Below are 19,317 nucleotides of genomic sequence, written 5' to 3' on the forward strand. Positions count from 1 at the left end.
GCCGTACGGGATGTACGGTCAAGCAGATATTCTGATAGGAAGCTTCAGTGAACTACGACACTCCATAGTGCCATAGTAGTTCATTGGAAACTACAAGCTGACAGCCACTAAGGCTGTCGGGACTTGCAGTTCATTCATTTACGGAAGTCCGTGAATAAATGATGTGTTTGTGTGGGCGGAGCCCTGCACGGCCGTGCTGTTTTCAAATTTGACAGATAATATGGGGAGAGTCTCCCCGTACTGTCAGGGGGGGGGGGGTTAAGGTAAGAGAGGCATCAGCTGCAGCTATGGGAACATGTTACATGTTCCATCCTAATAATGGGTGGAACATGTAACATGTTCCCAAAGGTGAACTTATCCTTTAAGCTGTGGAGAGTTGGCTAAAGATCCCTATGGTTCAGGTTTTATTACAATTATAAATTGCAAGCAAATTTTATTTTTTTAATCTTCTAACTTCATAACTTACCAAAACCTCCCATCAAAGTCTGCATGTAGTTTGTTACTATCAGCTCTGCTCTGAAACAAAAGTACATAAAGAGCCCTGTGTGGCTACATGCCCTAGTTTAGATGTGTGGTCAGAGGCTGGTAAAACCATGCTTCAACTGCCTGTTTTTACCACTCCCTCCCATTCCATTGTGAACGAGCCCTTAAAAATGTGAAATGCTGCAGGGCTGAGATATAAAGCCTGCGTAAAAGGAAAATTGGCAATGTGCCACATATTACCTGGACAGCTGCTCCCAGGGGCGGACTGACAACTCATGAGGCCCCCAGGCAATAGGAGATCATGGGGCCCCTGTGTCCTTGCTCAAACTTTAAAAAACCCTATTAAAAAGGTACCAGGGGCATCTCATGGGGCCCCCTACTGACCCCAGGCCCTCGGGCAGTGCCCAAGTTTCCAAATGGTCAGTCCGCCCCTGGCTGCTCCTTTAGTGTTCATTCAGAAGGCTGATTACTGCTGTCCTCCTATGCAGAGCTGCTGATCCATGCACCCACTCCTGCCCACATGTCGGACTTGTGATTGTGTCCATGCTGGTACTGCATGTGCATTCACTTCAATGAGCTGTCTGCATGTAGCTCTGACTTGATTGTACATGTATCTGGCAGTGGCTCTACACAAAGGATGGCACTAATCTGCCATCTGAGTCCCTAAATTGCACTAGAAAAATGATAGCAACTAACTTTTTATAGATAGCAGTAATATTTTCCATTCTTAACCAAACCATACTGTAAGAATTCTGAATACTGATGAGGAAGCCGTAAACATTTGTGTTTATAATATACATTAATAGACATCCTGTTTCTGAATCCCTTTTAGGCTACTACTCTCACCGTGAAACCATAAATGGGTCTTGGTACATTCAGGATCTATGTGAAGTGCTGAGGATGTACGGCAAGGAGCTGGAATTCACAGAACTGCTAACACTGGTGAACAGGAAAGTGTCTCTGCGATCTGTTGAAGCCTGCCTAGATCTCAGTGCAATTGGGAAAAAACAAGTTCCTTGCTTTGCTTCCATGTTAACCAAAAAGCTCTATTTAAGACACAAATAAACCTGACATAATTCATGCTTTCACACACAGTGGGAAAAAAGGGGAGATCTTGTCATTTTATGCAACACAAAAAAAAAAATCTAGAGGTTTTGAGAAAATGACAAACGTTTACTATTTGTACTAAAGTCAGCACTTTAGCGTAAAAATACTTTTATATGAATTCTCAGGGAATTACTGTCAGGGATTGTTGCTTTATTTTATAGACAGTAACTTTGTACACAATTGTTTAAGCCACAAAATCCTGTTAACTATTGTCATTTTTAGAATGTGCCTTTTATAAGCTGACAATGTTTTGTAATGAGGTTAAAAAAGCCTAATGAATGTTTCCCATTTATACTGTATTGATTTGCATTATTTCTATTCTCATGCCAGTCCTGAAGAATTTAACATTATATTCTAGTTTTTTTAAGAATAAAGTTTGTTAAATGTTTTAAGCTTAAATACACATGAAAGAAGTAAGAAAAAGGGGTGCGTAGTGGCAGGTCCTCTTGTGGAGGTTACAGCAAATATCCATCAAAGGCCAATACAGTACAAAATACAAACAGTTATTAAATGGCAATGGGTTAGTCAAGCATATACAGTACATGTGGATCACATTACTTGTTGGGAATTGAGAGCCAACTGCCTCCGCTACAATGGAAACTTTATATTTTAGTTTTGACTAGACTAATACTATTTTTAAAACTGGCATTTACCTGAGTATTTAAGAATATAAGATACAACTATACAAACGATCAGCACAATGGAACTCACATTTCAGTTTGAATGTGAGACGAATTGTAGGAGTTGTCATGGATTACTGCCCTGTGCACCTTATTAAGTAAGTTTATCGGTGTCAGTGATTATTTTAAACAAAAAACAAACTACTTTTATTTGTATATTTTAAAAAGACCCATTAAAATCCTATAGGTACACAGCAGACGTATTTGGAAACAGCTTTTATGTCCCTTGTGGGCACTTTGCTTTGTTGGGTATTCAGACTTTGTGCACTGAAAGCAAATACAGTCAGCTTTCAGTGACAGGGTGCTGTATGCTTTCAGTAAGGCTGCATGCACACTGGGCTTAAAAAAAAAAAACACCAGTTCCCTTGGCAGAAAAAAAGCGGTGATATACAGTGTATTTGTACATCATTTAGGCAAGTTTAGTGGGTTTTTTTCTTCCAGAATGCTCCAATAAAAAACCAGAAGGGTTTTGGATTGAAGCATTCCACAGGTGTATAAAATCAAGCACCTAGGCATGCAGACTGCTTCTACAAACATTTGTGAAAGAATGGGTTGTTCTCAGGAGCTCAGTGAATTCAAGCATGGTACCGTGATAGGTTGCCACCTGTGCAATAAGTCTATCTGTGAAATTTCCTTGCTACTAAATATTCCACGGTCAACTGTTAGTAGCATTATAACAAAGTGGAAGCAACTGGAAACAGCAACTCAGCCATGAAGTGGTAGGCCACGTAAAATGACAGAGCGGGGTCAGTGCATGCTGAAGAGCACAGTGCGCAGAAGTCACCAATTGTCTGCAGAGTCAATAGCTAAAGACCTCCAACCTCATGTGGCCTTCAGATTAGCACAACAACAGTGCATAGAGAGCTTCATGGAATGGGTTTCCATGACCGAGCAGCTACATCCAAGATTTTACATCACCAAATGCAATGCAAAGTGCCAGATACAGTGGCGTAAAGAATGCCACCAATGGACTCTAGAGCAGTGGAGACGTGTTCTCTGGAGCGACAAATCATGCTTCTCTGTCTGGCAATCGAGATGGACATGTCTGGGTTCTGCGGTTGCCAGAACAGTACTTGCCTGACTGCATTGTTCCAAGTGTAAAAGTTTGGTGGGGGGATTATGGTGTGGGGTTGTTTTTCAGGGGTTGGGCTTGGCCCCTTAATTTCAGTGAAGGGAACTCTTTAAGGCGTCAGCATACCAAGTCATTTTGGACAATTTCATGCTCCCAACTTTGTGGGAACAGTTTGGGGATGGCCCCTTCCTGTAACAACATGACTCCGCACCAGTGCACAAAGCAAGGTTCATAAAGACATGGATGAGCGAGTTTGGGGTGGAGGAACTTGACTGTCCTGCACAGAGTCCTGACCTCAACCTGATAGAACACCTTTTGGATGAATTAGAGTGGAGACTGTGAGCCAGGCCTTCTCGTTCGACATCAGCGCCTGACCTCACAAATGTGCTTTTGGAAGAATGGTCAAACATTCCCATAGACACACTCCTAAACCTTGTGGACAGTCTTCCCAGAAGAGTTGAAGCTGTTCTAGCTGCAAAGGGTGGGCCAACTCATTATTGAGCCCTACGAACTAAGACGCCATTAAAATTCATGTGCATGTAAAGGCAGGAGTCCCAATACTTTTGGCAATATAGTGTATGTAAAATAATCATCAACCATACCACACTCCTCCCACCTCCCTCCAAAGAGAACTTTAAAACATATGCAGAAACCCATCGTTACAGGATCCCCCAACCATAATCTCTTGACATGTGACCTTATTTCTCACCTCACAAAACCGTATTTCAAAAAGACAAAATACCCAAAACTTAACCACTTGACCTCTAGAAGGTTTTACCCTCTTCTTGACCAAAGCTTTTTTTTGCTCTTCAGCACTGCACTAGTTTAAGTGGCAATTGCAACACTGTACGCAAATTCAATTTATATCATTGTTTCCACACAAATAGAGCTTTCTTTTGGTAGTATTTGATCACCATTGGGTTTTTATTTTTATTATATAAAAAAAAATTAAAAAATAAGAAAATCTACTCTCTGTTATAAAACATATCCAATTTAAAAAAATTACATTTCCTTTAAATGTAGGCCAAAATGTATTCTGCTACATGTCTTTGGTAAAAACAATCCCAATAAGTGTATATTAATTGGTTTGTATATGGTATGGTATATATACTGAAATTTAGGCAACTATGAAAGTATACTGGTAATGGCAGTGGTCAGTGACTTATGGGGGGGGGCAATCTGGCACTAGCTGACGCTTGCTGACAGGTACACTGACATCAAAAGTGACACTTATACAGTGATTAGTACTAATATTGTACAGTTACATCTAGGGGCAATCAAGGAATTAATTGCGTGCCTAACAATGTGTAATGTGTGTGATATGTGCTGCTTTTTCTTTACTATATGGCTGTTTTGTAAACACAGAAATCTATGTGTGATTGAACACAGCTGGTCATCTAATTTCAACCAAAATCAGCTGCCAAATTGTGTTGTGTCCAATCAAAGCATGAAGGCTGATCATGTACATATACATGGTTGTGCCTGCACCTGCTGCCCACTAGTATTATTTTTACTGTGAGCATTCGGCAGGTGGATAAAGTCATGCCACAAAACCTCCCTTCACTTACTACAACTTATATATTCCACCCACATTCAAACCTAACAACAATAATAATAATCATAGTATTGTCTACTCCACTCCCTCCAACTCCATTTCCAGATCTTTTGTGCTTCCTCAGATTCAGAATTTTTACAATCACAATGTGCATATAAATATGGCCTTCCACAGACCATGGATACAGATTTGATTCCTTCCTCCAATTATTACAAATGTCACACATTCTTTCATGCAATTTACCAACATCCACAAAACCATTTCTTCAGTCTTCCCAATCTTACACAACCCAAACATCATCATTTCACACCATATCCTGTCAACCCTTTCACGATTTGCATTAAACTCTTCCATACACCTTTTGCATACTCACACACCGAGACGTAATGTTCTACCTTCTCCTACTCCCCTCCCTTGGACATACCTTATTATCTACCAGCCTTCTCCTCTGAAACCCTCTCTCGTTGGCAAGCACCTATGGAAAGCCATCCACACAACATCCTTCTGCTTTTTCTTTACATACATTCTTCCATACTTTCTTACTCTGCATCTCACTCAATCGACGTACCATCTCCAACCCCTCTCTTCCCTCTAATGCACCCATCACTGTCTTGCTTTCACACCACACCTCTCTCATTACCTCATTCAATTTATATCTCCTCATACACCTCTCAATCCTCACATAAAACAATGGCACACTTCCACTTCCATATTTCAACATGCACCCCACCAAATTCTCTTTCTTGCTAATCCCGCACACGCATACTTATATACTTCACAACCACAATTTGCTCAATAATCACCACACCTTTTTCCTCCATTTGTTCTTTCATCTCTTTCTCTCTTCAATTTCTCCATCCTTGATGACCATACAAACATAAAACATTTGTTTATTAATTTCTTGACAACCTATCAGGAGTGGGAAAAAACCTTGAGGTATCGCTGGTTTCCGGGACTGGCAGGAGCCGCAGTCCACAGTCCTGACGTTGGGGCCGTTTTTTGACAGACCATGCCCAGTTCTTGGTGGTGGGGGATCACGTGAGAAGCTCGCAGTAGCAGCCGGAGTTGCTGAGTTAGGACAGGCGGTGACAGTCCGGGCTGTGTATAGAGCGGCTCACGCGGGATGACCATGACGGGGATCTTGCAGAGATGTGTGCTGCTCCTGATTGTGCTGGGGATGACAGCTGCTGCCGTTTTGGAGTGAATACAAGGAGGAATAGACCCCTGGAGGAGAGAAGGAGAAAAATCCATCCATTTATCCTCAGACCAACATAGGATAGTATAAAGAGGAGAGACACCAGGTGGATGATTAGAAAATCATAGCGTGGAACCATCCAAAGGAAGTTAAGAGCAACATTGTACTCATCTATCCTTTTAGGATAAACAGCTATATTAGCCTATATATTGGGCTAGAAAAGGAGGTGAGCGCACAAGAGAGCATTATTTATTCCGCAGCCATCCACGTGTTGGAACAAATCCATTTGTTTGTTTTTATAATATTTCATGAAAGGAGGACTTTTCTTTATTATATGTTTCTGGACACATGATGATGGGATATATTGCTTATGGATTGAGGGAATTTATTGGTTTTGGTCATTAATACATTTCATTTATTTTAGGAGGATGATATAAATAATTTTTGTTTTTTTGACACAATTGTATGGTAAAAAATTTTTTTCATAATTTTTTAGTATAATAATTAGCATGGGAGCGCAGCACTATTGTTTGATTATATTAAATTTTTTTACTTTTCAGTCTTTTTTAGTTTGTTTAGCAAAAAATAAAAAACCCAGTGGTGATTAAATACCACCAAAAGAAATCTCTATATATCTACAAAACAAAAAAAGAATTTTGTTTGGGTGCAGTGTTGCATGACCGCGCAATTGTCATTCAAAGTACGACAGCGCTGAAAGCTGAAAATTGGTCTGGGCAGGAAGGGAGTAAAAGTGCCCGGTAGGCAAGTGGCTAAAGAAAAAACTTATACCCCTATCTCCTTTAAGCACAATCTTAGCCTGCGATAATATATCCCACCCTCTCTGCTCCATATGTTTATTCAATCTCTCTCTTGCCTCTTCCATCTCACATCCTCTCCCAATTTTCTTAACTCATTTAAATATTCAAATTTTCTGTGTTATTCTTCATACTCCTCTCTGTCCCATTTTGCCCTTTCACAATCTTTTTTTTTTTACAAAGAAAATGTTCATTCTTACCTTCATCCACTCCCACCATTCAATTATATTTTTGAAATCATACATTTTTTAAGTTTATTAACCAAACATAAATATTTGTTTGTTATTACATCCTCAACCAAACTCACATTCAATTTCCATACTCCCTTCCCATGCAAACCATCCCCTTCTTTTCTACAACACATTCAATTCAAGTCTGTGAAAGGCTTCCTCCAAACCACAAACATTTCTACTATCCAACACCTAAAAAAGAAACAAAAATCAATTTAATTCATTAAACAAATCTGCCCTTTCTTGCTTATTAATGCTAGCATATACCACCACCACACACTATACCCCCCAACTCAAAAACACCAACACACACCTCCCCCTCACCACATGAACTGTTTTTTTAATGTATTTGTTTTTCCTTTAAATAAAATGAAAACCCGAAATTTATCTCTGTCCCAAGCTACCACATTGTGATGCCATGTGGCCATTCAGCAGCTTTGGACTCCTCTTGCAGGTTTCAATCCTGTAAACATAATGTCAGATTTTAACGTGTCTAATAATTTCAGGACTGTCATCCTCCTGTATAAGGAACAGATGCTTCTCATGTTCAGAGAAGAACACTATAGCCACAGCATCTAAAACAGACAGGTTAAGGAAAGCAGTTAATTCATCTACATCTTGATCTTGTTCCCTGGAAAGTCCTTGGGGCCTCATCTACCTTAATGCTCTTCATCTCTCTGACTTTTTGTCCAGGACTAACAAAAGGCTGAACAGAGATATCTGGCCTGCTCCGTGCCCATGACACTTATGTCACTGGAATACATCTCAATATGCTTAGAGGAGGAAGGAGACTTGGGACTCTTATGATTCCCTTAAACACTCTGCTTTATCTCCTCCTCCACCTCAGGGCCTTTCCCAACCTCTCTTTTCAACTACCAGGGACACAACCCTCCAAAAGTGAGTTAGCCCCCTCCACCCCAGCCGCATCACAGGGAGGAGCAACAGAGGAACTGGATACTGGAGGGCACAACATCTCACACTGCTTTGGCACAAGACTAGGGGGGGTTTAGGTGCAACACTGACCTTCTCACAAGTTTTGCAGCACCTGAGTCTGTCCTTTCATGAACCACCTCTGGACATTATCTTGTCAAATGCCTTTCACTTCCACAGATGTGACGTCTTCGGTCCCCCAGACACTGACATCATGTTGTCTTAAAACAGTTACGGCATACCTGTCCAGTGCTGTAGCTTTCTTTAGTGTGTCCAAATGAGAAACACTAACGGCAGAAGAGAGGCTGACAGGGGTACCACAAGTAAGTGTGGTTACTACAGATGGAGAATGCCTGTGGGAGATGCCAGACTCCCCCTACCCCTTCATCGTCGGCCTTGAATTGTGCCCAAAACTGCCTATGGCCAATTAATGTTTTAAAGACAGTAGTGAGCTTTGTTTCCACCAACACAGAGTCACAATACTACAGGAGAAGCGCTCACACCATGTCATCTTTCATGAAGGAGTTATACATGTGAACAGCCACAGGCACCCATTGCCAGGTCTCGCTACACAGAAAAGTTACACCCTCCAGCAGGAGATCATCTGCCTTCTCCACCTTCCTTGCCAAATAAGTACTCAGGAAAGAAAAAAGAATAGTGCAGCGTTAAATCATAAAATTACCTGATACATGAAAAAGCATCAATACATGATATATATGCAATGCAAATCATTCCCAATATCAATCCATACATCACATATGGACCGATACTACAAATATTGATTAAAAAGTGATAAAATGAAATGGAAAAGTTCAATCAATAAAGTGTATATCCAAATTCATATAGTGTCCAAAACAGTGCAAAAAGAAAGAGATGACAAAAATCTTCTTCCCCGTACCACCAGCAGTGTGCATTCCTCCACCCATATGCACTCACCAGAGGGCTAAAATACAAATGTATGTATCATAGCCAACAAAGTCATTCCAGTGTTCCAATCTCTGGTCACCTATTCGAAAGTCCTAAATGGAAAGGAGCAGCTATTAGAATCTGAGGTAATTTCTTTGCGTCCTCCAAATCTTATCTGGCACTGCTTACTGCATCCAATAAATGTTCCATGAGAAACTGTCTTTTTAGGTCACTGTTCTGTGGAACACACCATTTTCACCGGGGGTTTAGTCAGTGCAGTGCATACAAGTTTCCTGACAATGGCCACAGAAGAATGACTTAAAAAGACACGTATGGCTATGATACATGCATTTGTATTTTAGCCCTCTGGTAAGTGCATATGAGTGGATGTGGTATGGGGAAGAAGATTTTTAGTAGTCTCTTTCCTTTTTCACTGTTTTGGACACTATATGAATTTGGATATACACTATATTGGACAGTTTCATTTCATTTTGTTATCCCTTTTTGATCAATATTTGTAGCATCGGTCCATATGTGATGTATGGATTGATATTGGGAGTGATTTGCTATGCGCATACAGCCCTCGCCAAAAGTTTTGAGAATGACACAAATATTAATTTACATGCAAAGAAACACATGTAGTCATCATTGTAGCAATTGTACGTACAGAGATGGAGGCGGTCATCCATCTTGCTAAAGATCCCCCATCTTGTATCATCCTTTCTCGCTCCAATCCCCCCTCCCTCAGGAATGTGGTCTGTATGTATGCTGACATTACAGGCATCAGGCCCAGCGGGGTAGCTCCATGGTTATAAACCCCAATTAGCCTGGGCCCAGTATGTTTGTGAAACTCTTGCTCTGAAGCTAATCGTAAAGCCATAAACCAGTCCTTCACTGGACTTCAAACGCATTCCGAGATAGCCGTAAAACAGACATCACATTTTAAAAATCACTTTTCCATATAATTTCCTATCTGAAGCTAGGAAATAATTACAATGAAGCAACGCATATATTCGGATAGATCAGTTTAATGCGAGTCGCCTGATATCTTACACCCCTAGTTGAAGTCTACAGGAGAGCAGAGCGCCATATAGTTCTAGCTGAAATAGTGAAATATGGCATGTTTGATGTCGGGGGCGTTCAGGATATCATTCTGCATATTAATCTACTAGTGGCTAGGCAGCTACATGCACCTAGGGAAGGTTATTGACCATGATATAAACTGGGAGTGATTTGGCCATAGCCTGAGTTCCCCGCCTAAAACACCCCTCCCCAAATGAGGTGATTGGTTCTCTGCTGTAAGGAGACACCCTGCTGAGTTCCTAGAAAAAGGCTGTCAGGTTTGGAGAAGTATTTTGAAGAATTCTCCCCTTTTAACATCAGGAACCAACTTGGGAGACGGTACCCTTTTGTTCAGGAAACTTGACCTGCTTAAACCAAGGCTGACGGCAAGTATTCGACCTTTCTAAACTTTTCTGTTATCTCTCTGTTGTCGTATTGCTCTCTGTATTTATATACATATAGGCTACATCTTTTTCTGTAAATATTTTTATTGCACCATTTTGACCTTTTTAGTAATAAATCTTATTTCCTGAAAAGTATTGAACTGTTTCTAAAGCTCTTTAATGCAAACTAAGAATCCCTGTCTCTGAAGAGTGCTACTGTGTGTTTTTAAACCTCTATATACCTCTGTCTGCGGTGACATTGTGTATACAGACACTTATTCAAACATCATAGTGTTATTGCTAATATTGGCGAGTTTCCTCCTTTTCTCTACAAAAAGGCGGTGGTGGCAGTGTGAAGGGTTAATTGCGTAATTAACCTGACCCAGTAACAATCGCTCTCAGGCTGCAGGTACATAGATTGTGGTCCATTAGCTGGAAAATATTTGTGCAGGGTGCAGCTGAGCGTGGCATTGTTACGCACGTGACAGCGTGGTTTTATATTAGCTAGTCCTTCAGTCACGAGTTGGTGAGAAGGGCTGGGGGTCTGATGCCGTGACCGTCACAATCATTGCTTTGCACAAATAAGGATTCATAGGCAAGGATATTGGTGCTACTAAGACTGCACCTAAATCAACCATTTATCGGATCACCAAGAACTTCAAGGGGACAGGTTCAATTGTTGTGAAGAAGGATTCAGGGTACCCAAGAAAGTCCAGCAACTGCCAGGACCATCTTCTAAAGTTGATTCAGCTGCGGGATCGGGGCACCAGCAGTGCAGAGCTTCCTCAGGAATGGCAGCAGACAGGTGTGAGTGCATGAGTGGATGGCCTGGTGTCAAGAAGGGCCACTTCTCTCCAGGAAAAACATCAGGGACAGACTGATATCCTGCAAAAGGTACAGGAATTGGACAGGCGTTGGTGTTCCCCTCAGACGACGTGTGGGTGCACGAAACGCGCAAGGTGCCAATAACGCCGTGACGTAACGCCGCCGGAGCAATGTGGAGCTCCGGCGGCCATCTTTGACTGTGGACGGTTAGACCCATTTGCACACATTGTACACAGCTATTGCTCTGTTTTTACCTGCATTAACATACCTGGATGTCTGATCTTTTACCTGGATATTTTATCTTACCCAATTAAACAAGTTAATACTACACCAGTGGTGGGCAACCTTTTTTTTCAACTGAGCCAAATCTCGCCAAAACCACGATTGAAATTTATTTTGAGAGCCACATTTTTAAAACTGAAAATACATCCCCCATAGAAATTCATCCCCCATAGTAATTCATCCCCCATATAGTAATTCATCCCTCATAGTAATTCATCCCCCATATAGTAATTCCTTCCCCATATAGTAATTCATCCCCCATAGTAATTCATCCCCCATAGTAATTCATCCCCCATAGTAATTCATCCCCCCTATAGTAATTCATTCCCCATATTGTGTCTATTCACTTACCTTTCAGGGCGGACTGTGAGAGGAGAGGAGTTCGTCACGCTGCCCCGCCTACATCCTGACAGCCAATGTGCCGGGCGCCCGAGAAGAGGGAGGGGAGCGGGCGCCCGGCACACAGAAGAGCCGCATTAAATTGTGTCAAGAGCCGCATGTGGCTCGCGAGCCGCGGCTTGCCGACCACTGTACTACACTATGGGTATTTTCCTACTTTGACTACCTTGGGGAGTATTAATTTGCAGACAACCCAGCATCCAGAGAAGGAGCCTCCTGTATACCTGTTGAGCTGCACCCATCCATCCCTTAAAGGGGACTCTGGCACCTATTTGATCCACATCAGGAGCACCAGGACCTGTACACCTGGAGAGGGATCTCCACCCCCCATTTGGATGACCTCTGATGACATTAGGAGTTTACATATATTTATGCGCATTATATTATGCGTTCCGGTGAGTGTGCATTTTTTCTACACCTTATCGCACCGGTACCGAGTTAAGAGAAATCGTAGAACACCTTTGAATACAATATCTCCACGAACACTTTTAGTCACCTTATGAACATTGTTTAAATATTATATGTACCTGATTTTAATATATTGATTTTAGCGCTGCGCTTTTCGTTTATATTTTGGTTATTTGAGGTTTGTTGGTTACCTTTGGTGCTTAGCGCCTGACTTTTCTGATGTGCGCTCGCATTTGTCTTTTATCTTTTAGAGGGCAGCCTTGCCTGACCCCAGAAGGAACCAGGTAGGGGTCCATTTTCCAGCCATTCACCAACACCATACTGCAAATGTCATAGTACATCAGGTCAACACAGGAACAAAAAGTTTCCCCAAGCCCAAATCTGTGCCGGGTTCTGCACATGAATCTGTTGCAGACATGGTAAAAAGTCTTTTCCTGGTCAAGACTGTCCAGGGCTGCAAGCACATGGCAGTCTTTGATGAACTGGACCGTGTCCTGGACAAGTGCAAGACTGTTTACAATCCTATGACAAGAAATGCCACAAGTCTGATCCAGGTGGATGATCAGTTTGGTGATAGCCTTAGGCCAGTACCTTGAGGATATTGAGATCCACATACAGGACAGAGATGGGATGTCATATTTTTCTAAGTCACATTTCTCTTCTATTTATACAAAATCATGATCATAACACACTCCCTGAGTGAAGGAGGGAATCAGTCCTCAGACAGCTCGAGTAGGTCTGGACTAATGAGTTCCCACAGCATACCATAAAGCTCTGCTGGCAGACTGTCTCAGCCAGTGGTCCTACTCCACCTAAAGGATGTGATGGGAGAGTGGTGCCCCTCCAACATCATTTGAGAATCGGTGGCTGACAACATGTACTATCAACTTGGTGATACCTGACAAGAATCTGTCGGCCGTAGTCATGTCTGTCTCTTTCAGAGAGTTGAGGTTGCTGTAGTAGTCACTGACCACTTTCATCACAGCCTCTTTCCCTTTCCAGAATTTTTTTGTTCTGGTCTTGTTGTGCAGTTCAGGCAGGGATGTATGCGCTGAGTGGAGCTTCCTGAAAAATAGTGGAGTTGAACTTTTCAGATTTTCCACCCTGGAATGGAAGACAATGTGCCTGGATTCCTCTTCAAAGTGTCCCTTCAGGTACTTCTTGGTATCTTCCAGGTCCTGCCTTACACACCAGCCACATTGTTGAAGGTCCTGAAGTTCATCTGATGAACACGCTTTTAACTAGGGATGCACCGAAATTTTGGTGGCTGAAACGTTTCGGCCGAAAACACCCCTTTCGACCGTTGGCCGATATGAAAAAAAGCACCGATACAGGTGCCAAAAAAAACCCGCCACCCTCCAGTTCTCAGCCTTACCTGAGAAACTATCGAACGATCCATGCGCTGGGCATAGAGATGAGTGAAGGAAAGATGGCCTCCACTCATCTCTATGCCCTTGGAGGACCGGAGTGATGTCACTTTTGGTTCCAGCCATCTTTTTTTTTAAGGCACTAGATCAATGCTTTTTTTTTATCCAATGCTTTACATTGCAGAGGAGAGATGTGGGGTCTTATAGACCCCACATCTCTCCATAAAGAGGACCTGTCACTAAAAATTTCTATCACAGGGGATGCATGCATTTCTTGTGATAAGAATAAAAGTGATTAAAAAATTTTTTAAAGGGACAGTTCAAAAAAAAAAAAATTAAATAATTTTTTTTTTTAAAGTTTAAAGTGCTCCCGTCCTCGCATGTAGTTGTGAACGCATACGTAGGCCATGCCCACATATGTACACGGTGTTCAAACCACACATAAGGTGTCACCACGAACGTCAGAGCAAGAGCAAGAGCAAGAATTCCCACACTAGACCTCCTCTATAACTTTACACTGCTAACCTGTAGACATTTTTAAAGCATCACCCATGAAGATTTTTAAGTACCGCAGTTTCACGCCATTCCACGAACGTGTGCAATTTTAAAATGTGACATGTGTATCTATTTACTAGCTGTAACATCCTCCTTCATATTTTACAAAGAAATTGGGGTATATTTTTTTTTAATCAGTGTATTTTTTTTCCAAAAAATAAATATTAATTTTTAAAAACAGCGCATTTCGGTTTCGGCCAAGTGCACTTTGAATTTTTGTTTTCGGCACCAGAATTTTCATTTTGGTGCACCACTACTATTAACCATGCACTGCTCAGTGTAAATCCTCCAGATAATGGTGAACAGGCAGGTAAGTGTATTTTACTTCAGAAGGGGCATTGTATGTCTCATTTGCAATAAAGAGCCTTTCTGATCAGTTTTTTTTAACCGCCTCCCGCCCGCCATATAAGGAAATGACGGGCGCAAGGCGGTTCTCTCTTTCTGGGAGGACATCATATGACGTCCTCCCACTCTGACCGCGGCCATACAGCGCGGCGATCGGTGGTGCGCTGTGTCCCTTGGACACAGCAGATCACCAATCAATGGAAAGAGCCAAAGATGTCGGCTTTGTCATGTGATCAGCCATGTCCAATCACATGTAAATAGGGAAATGCCGGTTATCAGCATTTCTCTCCTCATGAGCTGTCATGCTGACAGCTCGACAGGAGAGCCAGTAATCGGCATTCCTCAGAGTGGACATTTACACTGATCATCAGGGCACTGATGATCAGTGTGCCCTGATGATCAGTGAGCCCCAGCAGTGCCACCTGTCAGTGTCCATCAATGCCAGCTGCCAGTGCTCATCAATGCCACATATCAGTGCCTACCAGTGGACATCAATGCCACATATCAGTGCCCATCTCAGCTGCCTTTCAATACAACGTATCAATGCCAGTCAGTGCTGCCTATCAGTGCCGCCTATCAGTGCCATATATGAGTGCTGCCTTTCAGTGCCCATCAGTGATGCCTGTCAATGCCCATCAGTGCTACCTACCAGTGCCTCATCAGTGCAGCCTATCAGTGCCCATCAGTGCAGCCTCACTAGCGTACATCAGTGAAGGAGAAAAATAACTTATATACAAAATTTTATAACAAAAACTAAGAAAAAAACGTTTTTAAAAAAATTAAATATCACCAAAAGAAAGCTGTCTCAAAAAAATGATAAACATTTCATATGGGTACAGTGTTGCATGACCGTGCAATTGTCAAAGTGTGACAGCGCTGAAAGCTGAAAATTGTCCTGAGCAGGAAGGGGGTATCAGTGCCCTGTAGGCAAGTGATTAAATTAAAAGTATGGACTTAAAAAAACAAAACTATCATTCTAACTCTGCAGTAAGAAGTGAACGATCAAACACCACTGATCCCTCAATTCTCCCCCACCACGTGAAACTGCCCCCACCCATGTGTCCAGTACTGCACCACCACAAAGCTCCCTCAGTCCCCCATATGAACCTAGAATAGGGAAGTTGTGCCTCCTGTTAGTGCCCCCCCAGCCATATACAGAGAATCTTTTACACCTTAAGCCCTGTACAGGGAAACTGCACCTCCTCCCCGCAAAAAAAAAAAAAAAAAAAAAAAAAAAAAAAAAAAAAAGAGTCCCTACAGGGAAGTTGTTCCCCCACCCCTGTACAGAGAAGGATCCTTCACACTCCCACCGAAGGCCCAGTACAGGCGTCTGCAGACTTCCCATAACCACACACGTATCCTTCTAGCTCCCCTGAGGTGACGCCCCGCCCATTCCCTATTCCACACACATCACTTCCCTCCGCCCCCACCATGAGTCTGGAGTGCCGGTGTACGGGGGCGCGCACACGGAAGGTCTCCTGTGAGGAGTAGAGCGCGCATAGGCGCGTCCCCGTGTTTGCTGTGTGCGCTCCCGGGCCAGTATGCCATGGGGATCTGCTGGACGCGGTGCTGCAGCCTCCTCCGTAGGAATAGCAGCCGGCTACAGAGAGCGGGAGGAGGGTGAGTGTGAGGACAGGTGTGCGGGCATACTGACAATGGGAGCTTGTTGCAGTGCCATGAGGAGCCGGGCTGCTGGTGTCCCCAGGTCGGTGTCCTGTCTATTGCGGGTGGAGGGCGGACAGGTAAAGTGCTGTCATTGTCCCCAGTGCAGGCTGACGAGGACACTACTTCCTAGAGGAGCTCAGTCATGTGACCTGGGGCTCATCTCCTAATACACATCGATATTGGGGTCAGGTCCAGCTGGAGACCTGTGTGGTGATTGTCAGCTCTTCAGTCCTTGCTGTATCAGGTCATATGATGTAGGTATGTATGACACCTGTGCTGCTCCTCCAGTCAGTGGGCCTTTCCTCCTGAATAGTGAAGGCATTTGTCTGTGGATACCATTGTCATCATCCCATGCCTAGTACATATGGGATTTGGAGGTCTTCTGATGTCGGGATGGCCTGGATTGTTGGGTTGGAACACCAGGTGTTTGTAGTCATCCTCCATACATCTCTTAGTAGATCCTGTTCTATATGGGTTTGTGATGGAATGGTCTGGTAAGGTGAAGCCATATTCTGTATTCCAGTTTATTTTGGAATATGTACTGTCCAGACCCGAGATATCCCCAATGATTTGCTGGTGGTCTAATGTTGATGAAATCAGGGATGGAATGATGTGAATGTCTCCTGATGTCCGATCTATTGCTCTGACTCTCCCATGGACATATGTGAGACACTCTTCTTTTAGGGCTCATGCACATGGGTGTAAGAACCACTGCATTCAGATCCATACAGCATATCGTTTTTTATAAACCTGAAGAATAAATTCTATGGTGCGTTCAGCTCCAAACATTCCTAAATTCATTTGTAGAATCAAAGATCTAGTGTTCACTTTTACCAGAAAAACTACCCATACAGACAAGGGGCCTTTGTAGATACAGTACCTTGAAAAAGTATTCATACCCTTTCCACATTTTGTCATGTTACAACCAAAAACGTAAATGTATTTTATTGGTATTGTATGTGATAGAGTAACACAAAGTGGCACATAATTGTGAAGTGGAAGGAAAATGATAAATGGTTTTTAATATTATTTTTTACAAATATCTGAAATGTGTGGTGTGCATTTGTATTCAGCCCCCTGAGTCAATACTTTGTAAAACCACCTTTCGCTGCAATTACAGCTGCAAGTCTTTTTGGGGATGTCTCTACCAGCTTTGCACATCTAGAGAGTGACATTTCTGCCCATTCTTCTTTGCAAAATAGCTCAAGCTCTGTCCGATTGGATGGAAGAGTGTCTGTGAACAGCACTTTTCAAGTCATGTCACAGATTCTCAATTGGATTTAGGTCTGGACCTTGACTGGCCATTCTAATACATGAATATGCTTTGATCTAAACCATTCCATTGTAGCTCTGGCTGTATGTTTAGGGCCGTTGTCCTGCTGGACGGTGAACCTCTGCCCCACTCAAGTCTTTTGCAGTCTCTTAACAGGTTATCTTCTAAGATTGCTCTGTATTTGGCTCCTTTCATTTTCCCATAAACTCTTCAGCTTCCCTGATAAAGAAGAGCATCCCTACAAAATGATGCTACCATCACCATGTTTCACAGTGGGGATGGTGTGTTCAGGGTGATGTGCAGTGTTAGTTTTCCGCCACACATAGTGTTTTGCTTTTAGGCCAAAAAGTTCAATTTTGGTCTCAACTGACCAGAGCACCTTCTTCCACATGTTTGCTGTGTCCCCCACATGGCTTCTCACAAACTGCAAACAGGACTTCTTATGGCTTTCTTTCAACAATGGCTTTCTTCTTGCCACTCTTCCATAAAGGCCAGATTTGTGGAGTACACGACTAATAGTTGTCCTGTGGACAGATTCTCCCACCTGAGCTGTGGATCTCTGCACCTCCTCCAGAGTTACCATGGGCCTCTTGGCTGCTTCTCTGATTAATGCTCTCCTTGCCTGGCCTGTCAGGTTAGGTGGGCGGCCATGTCTTGGTAGGTTTGTAGTTGTTCCATACTCTTTCCATTTTTGGATGATGGATTGAACAGTGCTCCGTGAGATGTTCAAAGCTTGGGATATTTTTTTATAACCTAACCCTGCTTTAAACTTCTCCACAACTTTATCCCTGACTTTTCTGGTGTGTTTCTTGGCCTTCATCATGCTGTTTGTTCCCTAATGTTTTCTAACAAACCTCTGAGGGCTTCACAGAACAGATGTATTTATACTGAGATTAAATTACAGACAGGTGGACTCTATTTACTAATTAGGTGACTTTTGAAGGCAATTTGTTTCACTAGATTTTAGTTAGGAGTATCATAGTAAAGAGGGCTGAATACAAATGCATGTTAAAACCATTTATCATTTTTCTTCCACTTCACAATTAGACCAACACAAAGTGGCACATATCACATAAAATCCCAATAAAATACATTTATGTTTTTGGTTGTAACATGACAAAATGTGGAAAATTTCAAGGGGTATGAATACTTTTTCAAGGTACTGTACTGTGTAGCTTTGACTAAAGTTGGATAATGCCCTTGCTATTGGTGTAGGCCATCTACGTATCTCCTGACGCTTGACTGGAAAGAGATGTGGTCCCCTCTATTGCCTTGTTTGTACACAAGTCTGCCAGAAAGCTGTCATTGCAGACATCAAATCATAAGCGGCAGAGGCATTCCCCACCCTGCAGCCACATATAAACCAGGGGTTTATTCAAACATGCCCAAGTTCATCCCTGCTGCCTTGTTGCTAAGATGCTCCTGGCCATTACTGCTCACATCCCATCACAGGAGCAAGCTCTTCCTCTGACACAAACCTCTTTGCATGTGTTGTCTGAACTTAGTGATGCTGTGAAGGAGGAGATGATGAACTGCGCATGTGTAGTGGTTTGGGAGCTCGATCCTGTAATGTTGCCGATGAGCAGTAACAGCTGGGAGTGTCTTGGCAACGTCCTTGTAACAAGGCAGTTCAGGTGGGTGCTGTCTCTGGGAGTTTTCAGCCAGGCTTCGAGAGGTATGTGGATGGCCTACACCTATAGCAAGGGCATTATCTAACTTTAGTCAAAGCTGCACAGTTTGGTTTTATCTCCTGGCTTCCCATGCCTGCATAGACATTTTT

General features: G+C 42.6%; 1 protein-coding gene and 1 long non-coding RNA gene across 2 annotated transcripts in view; one reads left to right on the forward strand and one right to left on the reverse strand.

Moving 5' to 3' along the window:
• Positions 1-1,882, forward strand: part of CASP6 (caspase 6) — a 69,193-nt gene extending 67,311 nt beyond the window's left edge. The window contains exon 9 of the mRNA XM_089668518.1: positions 1,316-1,882. Within this exon, the coding sequence (XP_089524644.1) occupies positions 1,316-1,548 (233 nt within the window). The 3' untranslated portion in view covers positions 1,549-1,882. The remainder of the gene's footprint in view (positions 1-1,315) is intronic.
• A 3,887-nt stretch (positions 1,883-5,769) lies between these two features.
• Positions 5,770-15,977, reverse strand: LOC149469914 (uncharacterized). The gene is made up of 2 exons (XR_016311483.1): positions 15,910-15,977; positions 5,770-6,121 (listed from the first exon to the last, which is right to left on the reverse strand). It is a non-coding gene; the product is annotated as an uncharacterized LOC149469914 (long non-coding RNA).
• Between the last annotated feature and the right edge of the window lie 3,340 nt (positions 15,978-19,317).

The sequence above is a fragment of the Staurois parvus genome, unplaced genomic scaffold (assembly GCF_062004578.1).
Source record: "Staurois parvus isolate SC_StPar_1 unplaced genomic scaffold, SC_StPar_1.0 ptg000058l, whole genome shotgun sequence".
NCBI classification, from domain to species: Eukaryota; Metazoa; Chordata; class Amphibia; order Anura; family Ranidae; genus Staurois; species Staurois parvus.